General features: G+C 49.3%; 1 protein-coding gene across 4 annotated transcripts in view; it reads left to right on the top strand.

Moving 5' to 3' along the window:
- AHCYL1 (adenosylhomocysteinase like 1) overlaps nucleotides 1–7,670 on the top strand; it is a 42,834-nt gene that overhangs the window by 16,910 nt on the left and 18,254 nt on the right. For 3 of the 4 annotated variants that reach the window (XM_019546269.1, XM_019546265.1, XM_019546268.1), the window contains exon 2: nucleotides 6,380–6,491. In XM_019546269.1, the coding sequence (XP_019401814.1) occupies nucleotides 6,380–6,491 (112 nt within the window). The remainder of the gene's footprint in view (nucleotides 1–6,379; nucleotides 6,492–7,670) is intronic. The other variant, XM_019546266.1, reaches the window with a different exon arrangement.

Raw genomic sequence — 7,670 nt, 5'->3', positions numbered from 1 at the left:
TGTGTGTGTGTGTGTGTGTAGGGGGTGGGGGGAACGGGACAGGTGCCTGCTGGCACTGGGGGAATGTGGCCAGATGGCCAGGCACCAAGGCTGCAACAGGGCAGGGGGCTGGGTTGGGCACTGGCCATTGATCTTTGCAAATGGGTCCTGGTACGACAAAGGTTGAGAACCGCTGCTCTAGATTGTGTTGCTGGAAGAATGGGTTCTGTATGTGGCATGAGTCACTGTTCAATTAGTGCAATCATGTGAAACTGCTAGGGGAGCTTACCAGTCCAGGTATAGAAGTTACTTGCATTGCTTTTGCTATATTTATTAAAGACTAATGACATATTACTCACTATGGGCGTGTCACCGATTGCAGTGCTGGTTGAATGACCCCCAGGCTGTGGGCCATCCATGCAGGGGAAGCTATGTATTAAGTGTGCATTTGAGCTGGCTCTATATGAGAGCTAGAGCACAGCTGACTTGGATTTTCTTTAATGGCTGGGTGGGTCATCTTGACTTTGCAGTCCTTCTTAGGATACAATTCTGCATCAGCAGAGGTCACAGTGTCTTTGATTTCTCTCCTACCACTGCATGAGCAAGCTAAATGCCACACACGTTGTTTGACTTACAAGTAGGTAGCTGTTACTGGGAAGCAGTGGGACTGCTTGAAATTACAGTGGGGTCACACTAATTCTCTTGGAGATTATGTCCCATTCATTTGACAAGCATAACTGAAGTGAAAGGCCCTACTTCTGCATTTGAATCTGCCGGTGGTGGTTGCAGGCCCAGGAATGTTGTTGGACTTCTGAATGCCTCGTGGGAACCATGGTTAGTACAGCACAAAGTCCCAAGTACATCCTGTTTCAGCCTTAGCCATTCCAAATACTGCCAGAAATAATGACCCAGCAAGGGTATTGTTCAGTGGGCTACACAACTGGACTGTAACTGGAAGTGTAGGTGCTAGCTCTGATTCTGCTACTGACTTGCTGAGGAACTTCCCCTCTCCCTGCCTCAGTTTCTCTCTTGCAATGTGAAGGCAACCCTAACCTTCATTTGTCAAGAGCTGCCTGGGCGCTCCTTGTAGGAAGGTCTGTGCAAAAGCAAGGTATTGGGCTGCTCTGCGTACTTGTGCATCGAAGCGCTGGGATCAAAAATATTTTTCTTTGCTATGAAATGATTTGCTCCACCCAAGTGGAAAAGGAAACTTCCAGCAGGGTGAAGTTTTTGGCTCCCAGTAAAAGATGACTTTTTAATGATTGCTTTTGGCCTTGGATTCTCAGTGCTGGTCACCCTAGCGATAAGGTGAATAGCTCTTGTTCCCAACCTTTCCTGGGAAAAGCTAGACTAGCTGGCTGCGAGCTGTATTAGGTAACCTAGCCCATCCAAGGGAAACTGTCTGGGTGGTTGCATTCCACAGCCGTGCAGGGCAGGGAGGGACCCTGCAGTCAGTATGTAATTGGAGTTTGAGGGATTACAACAAGGATTTTCTCCTTAATGCCAGCTAGAGAGCCCAGCACATCAACAAAGTTGAATGGATGGTATTAAGTGGAGGACATCACTGAGCATGCAGTTAGATTGGTCCCTTGCCCTGGTTTGGGTAGACTGTTTTTCCCCTCCCTTCTTAGCTAGTCTGGATATCCTGTTAGTTTGTTGCAGGCTGGGTTTGAAGGAGGTTTAATGCTGGAATCATTCATTTGATTAGTAAGCTGCTTGCAGGGTTTGATAATATTTTTAGACAGGGCAGATTTTGCTAAGCTGCAGAGTTCAGATGAGCTGCGTTAAAGCTGGCGCAGGGATTACTGTGGTTAATTCAGCACTTGGTTTCTTTAGCAACCAATTTTGCCTGGATCCAAACTCCCCTTTATAGAACTGAAAAAAATTCTTGATGCAAGTGTCACATTTATTCTCCAAGGGGTTTGTGTCTTGGCATTTGCTCAGGACCCAGCTGAAAGAATTGCCGGTGAGGGCAGTGCAAGGAGTGACCAGAGGGTGGTCATCATCCAGGTAATGGTGGCATTGAAAAGGATTTGGGTGAGTTAGTGAGAGTCCATCTCCTGCCCTGCCACCAGTTGACTCCAGAGCAAGTTTTCGTCAAGAGACCGTTTGTTCAGAAGAAGGTTTGATTTAAAATAGTCTCGGAGTAGGAGGATTTGCCCTGGCTGCGTATGTTCCCATGCCACAGTTCCAGCGAGCTCAGAGGATATTTGGGCAAACACTTTGGGACACCGTGGTCAAGGACCAGCGAGGCCGCGACTAGTGAAATAAAGCAGTTGCCTATCCTTTCCACAGAGTTCGCGTTTTTATTTTCTCCTCCATGTTTCCAGCCCTGAAAGCCTCCCCCACCTTTAACTTGCTCTAAGAAAATTCCTAAGCTAACATTTGAAAATTGTTTTAATAGCATTGGGTGCCATGTACACACCCTCCTTCTTTGAACATGGGAGGAAGTGGGGACCTGGAATTTCTAAAGCTGCTAATCTTTTCTCGAGAAGATACGTCAACAGTGCTTTATGTGAATACCACTCCGGTCACCTGCCAATCTTCCTTGAAGGTGTGCGGTTTTCTTGAGGTGATTGGAGGAAAATTGTTACAGGCAACAGGCCATGAACAGAGTCCAGAAATTGTTCTTGGGCTGGAGATTGAGTGTATGCATCAACATCTGATTGTCAGCGTGCCAGCAGGCCTGACCTGGACCCGGAGTAAACTGATTCTGCCTGCTCGTTATCTTTCAGTAACCATATACTATAGGACTTTGTAGTTTGCCATAGCCTCTTGATGGTTTTTCCACCTACATAAAAGTGTAAAACGGTTGCAAAACTATACCTGTGAATTGTATGTAACCACTTGAGTAAACCAGATTCATTTTGCTGCAATACATATCACATGGTGTGCCCGGAAGTCTTTTCTGGAAACAAGATACCAAGCTATAACAAAGCTGATAAGGAAGAGCAGACAGAAGAAAGAGCTACCCTTGCAATCATAGCTTTAAAGCAGGCTCGGTTGGACAGTTGGCCCTGGCACTTCAAGTAGACATGTACTTCATGTGAATAGAAGCCCTGTCCACCAACACTGAAGCTGGGACTATGTTAGGAAAAACAGTTGCTGTGGTTAATACGCCTGTGTTTGTCACAGCTCCTGAGTGCATGTGTGCAGTGTAGGTTAAAAACTTGCAGGGATAACTGTAGACCTGATGACTGGGGGGGGGGGGGGGGGGGGGGCGGCAGAAGTGGCAGATGAGGTGTGCTAATTTTTTCTGCACGACTGACCTTGGAGATTGATCTAGACTAAGGCACTTACGTGGTTACCCTTGGTGTAATGTATGTAATCTTACTAGTACTTGGCCTTTTGTGCCTTTTTCTGGTTTTTAAATTGGGGGCGTTAGCAAATCCCAGTTGCACATGGGCTGTGGGACAAACTGATTGAAAACTGGTGTTTATACACTGTGCTCATGGGAACCAGGGATGGTGCACACTTCTGACATGTGTTCATGACTGGTAAGGAAGGGCATTATCAGTGCTGTACAGATAAGGGCTGTGAGACAAGGCTGAAGGTCCCATCTCAAGGTCATTCAGGTGACAGAGACCAGAGATGTGGGCCAGGTTTCCCAAGTTTCAGGTTAGTCCGTAACTGCTGGACCATCCTTCTCTTGAACAATAGGTTCCAGCCTCTAAGTTCCCTTTAGGGGCGATGGAGAGGATTAGTCACAAATGACCTAGAGAGTATTTCAGCCATTTGGATCATGCTGTGGTTCTCAGCAGCCCTTGATACCACCCAACGATGTGTCATTGCTTCAGTGAATGAGGCATGTTGTTAATGTCTATGGAAAACCTCCAGTTATGCCTGCAGTACAGGAGCTGGTTGGCTTGAAACAATTGTTGTCACTGAGGGATTTGAAACTCAGCCTCCCTCAGAGGGCAATTCTGTCTTGCTGGAGATGAGGGGTCCTAAAGCAGTTCTCTCTTGAGTGTCAGCGATATGTACCAGGTGCTTTGTTGCCAGCTTTGTGGACCTCAGCAACTTTGGTCTTTTGTTTCAAGAGCCAGCTTGGGTGGTATTGCCAGCAAATGTGTCAGAAGATCTGCCTTTCTCTGAAGCTGGGAAGAACAAACCTGGCTGGGGGATTTCATCCTCACTATGATAGTCCTACTTGTAAAAGGGTCCCACGTGGCCATGATGCCCCTGGAGCCCCCTCAGTCCTTGTCAACTTCACTTTTTGGGGCAATCCCCCGTCCTCTCGCCTGCCATGCCTTGATGTATTTATCATTTAGAAAAAGGGAGTCTGCCCCAGGGCTTCCCAAACCTGATCGCTCACTCCTGAGCTCAGATGCCTCCACTCTCTGCCTTAAGGGCTAGTTGTGTGGGCTCCATCCTCCCCAGTCTCCACAGCCATGCCTTGCAGATGTCACACATAGTAATCAAGTCATAACTACAGCAATGGACTCCAGGCTCTGTTCTTCCTTTTACCAGCTCCTCTCTGGGCTATGGGCACTCTGGTCCCATTGGTCTTTAGCAGTGGCCCTCCTGGCCTTCAGTCCTTAGACCCTGGACCCACTCCTAGGCCAGTTAAAGCCCTTGCGCTCTCCAGCCCCACCAGTCTCTGGCTATGGCCCTTCTTGGCCTTTGGCCCCTCCTGAGCTCTAGCTCCACTCTTAGGCCAGTGAGACCTATGGGCACCCTGGCCCTACCTGCTCCCCAGGCCCTCTGTTCTCTCTCTGGGCCTTCTGGCCCCTTGCTCCCTGGGCCAGCTGGGACTTCTTTACCTCCCCTTAGTCCCTGCCACAAACCACGAGAGTTGCTTACCACAGCTCAGATGTTAATCAGGAGCCCTGCTGAATCATTTAGCCACAAACCTTTCAACAGCAGCATGTACCGTTGCTGCTATTGTCAGTAGTTTCCAGGCTCTTGATATACTTATGCCATGCACATCGTGGGGTTATCTGAACTCTTGAGATGTCTATCTGCCATCCCCTGGCTAAAATGGTTGTAAACTCAGTTTAGCAGTATTTCCTGGGATTTTTTTCCACTGGTGGTGGCGACGCAGCTGCCCACTAGTCTGAACAGCCATGATAGCGTAATAGCCATCCAGCATGGGGACTCAGTGGTGCACAGACTTGTTCTGGGTTGAGTCACCTTGGACGAAGTACTCCTTCAACTGTTGATTTCTTCAGGGCTCTCTCCTGACTGGACTCTGCCCTGGGTTGCTGGGCTTGCATTTTAACTCAGTACTGGGGATTTTAAATGGTGTGATTAAATCCTGTGCTGCAAAGATGAAAACAAAACCAGAGCAGCTTTTTGCTGGTTGGGAGCTTTATCTTTTATGTGCAACTGCTTTGTAACATGTAGAAGTGGAAAACTGGCTTTAAAGTTGCAGTAAATAGTAGCTTTATTTTCCATTTTTAGATGGTTTTCAAACACTTCCCCAAAGCTGCATTGGTTTCCATTTCACGCCTCTCGTGCTCCTTACACAGAGATGATAAGGGTGTTCTCCAGCTGATTATGCAGTAGGTCCATAAGAATGAAAAAGTTTGGGACTCTACTCCTGACTTTTCTCCCTTCAGCCTTACCCCTTGGATTTATAAAACTGCAGTGGCAAGCAATAGAGTCCTGAGCTGCATCTTGCCGCTAGACGCAGTGGAAAGAGAGACTGGAGGAGAGAGCTTGTGTTACAGGTGAAACATCTGCAGGAGCAGAAGGGACTGGAAACGAGCACAGCGGCAACTGTGTTTTGATGAGACATTTTGTTTTCCACCTCCTGCTTTCATGATGGGGGCCCTCCTTAGAAATAATTTTTAGCTCCCTGGGGACTTTGCTGCTGGGGTGAAGGCTTTTCTGAGGCATGAACGATACTATTCCACGTGGTGCTGTCTTTTCACCTGCATCTGGTTTGCTTTCACACCTTCACTTGTTACCCAACCAAGGCAAATCAGCTCACAGGGTGAAGTTTCTGTTTCCATGACCAGCTTCCTTGAGTGTCACGCTTGCTGCCTTTGTTGCCCTGTGGCTTGGCTTTAGGGGCGATTGCCCAGAGTCCCATGTTTTAAGGGTTGATCCAAGATTCGTCCTGAGAACAGCTGGGGAGGCGGGGTAGGATTAAAGGTGTTTCGTGGGAGCAGGCTGAGGGCTCGTTCACCACTTGCCATCCCGGGTTAAATCTGCATTCATCTTGTTGAAGAAATAACTGAAGGGAAAAGAAACATTGAGCAAAGGAGTCAGGGGCTGGAATTGTAACTCTGGCTCCTTGTGAAGCCTGGTTGTAAGTTCCATTAACCACCTAGCAGGGGACTGTTCAGTAACGTAACTCCCGCTACCATAGTAGGTGCCCCGTGATGGAGCAGAAGGGATGATGGTGTTTCCAGTGAATGTGTGCCGGTAACTCTTCTTGCTTTGTATCTTTCAGCAAATCCAGTTTGCAGATGACATGCAGGAATTCACCAAGTTTCCAACCAAGTCTGGCCGCAGGTCCCTGTCCCGCTCCATCTCTCAGTCTTCCACAGACAGCTACAGCTCTGGTACGGGTGGTAGGGCTCCTCTCCTCCGAATCCCCACTTAGTCTCTTGTTAATCATTTGTGACTTGTTCCTCTGATTAATCGGTTTCTCAGCTGATGGGAAGATAGAGGTTTTACTTGATTTCTTCTGCATCACCCTTAAATACACCCTGGGGAATTATGTAGGAAAAATTCAAAATTATGCACAGTTAATTACTTTTATTATTATTTTTTTTTATCTGTGCAAAAACCCCATCTGGGTGGGTGTGGGGTTTGTGGGTGGGTGTGGGCCCCCTCACCACACATCCGTTCGTCTGTCCCCCATGGTGCCAGCAGCAGAAGCAGGCATTGTCCCTTAGGGTACTCGTGGCTGCAGCAGGCAGAGCCCCTCGGCAGTGCATGACTCTGGCTGAGTCCCGGGAGTTGCATGTGGAGGCATGGAGCCGGCCTGGGATAACCTGCTGGCGCATACCTTCAAACCAGACTGGGCTGGCTTCACGCCAGCCCATGAGACTCCATGAGACTGCAGGAGGGAGCTACACACCATCAGGCCAGGCAGGCTGCATGCCTCCCCACATGTGGCTTCCCACTGGAGCGCTGGAAGCTCCATGTGGAGGCATTGAGCTGGCGGCCCAGCCCGATGGCACGTGGCTCCTGCCTGTAGTGCCGTGAGCCCCATGTGCTGGCACAGAGTCAGTTTAGTCCAGCTCGAAGGCATGTGTCAGTGGGCTGGGCCAGGCAGGCTTCCTGCCCCCCTGTGCAGCCCCTGGGACTCAGCTGGAGACGCCTGCTGCTGGCGGTGGGAACAGGGTCTGCGCACCATGGGGGGTGAGGGGAGAGAGTGTGGCAGGGGGGCCCCATGCACCCCCATTCCCACCCACAAAACCCATGCCCATCCCCACCTCCTGCAGGCAGGAGCTCTCCTCCCCACTCACCAGCCATCCAGTTGTGTGCCATGCATTCGGTGCCTCCACATGGGGCTCCTGGCTGGAGTGCCAGGAGCCCCGCAGAAGTGGAGGCATAAAGGTGGAGGTGTGGGGGGGTAAACTATGCAGAATTATGCATGGTCATATGTTTTATGTGCAAAATTGCACAGGCACATAATTGCATAATTCATAGCTAGTAGGGTCGGAAGGGACCTGAGCAGATCATCGAGTCCGACCCCCTGCCATGGGCAGGAAAGAGTACTGGGGTCAAATAAC

The sequence above is a fragment of the Crocodylus porosus genome, unplaced genomic scaffold (assembly GCF_001723895.1).
Source record: "Crocodylus porosus isolate Cpor-Errol unplaced genomic scaffold, CroPor_comp1, whole genome shotgun sequence".
In the NCBI taxonomy this organism is placed as follows: Eukaryota; Metazoa; Chordata; order Crocodylia; family Crocodylidae; genus Crocodylus; species Crocodylus porosus.
The sequence above is the reverse complement of the archived record's forward strand: the minus strand, read 5'-3'. Positions and strand labels throughout refer to the sequence as shown.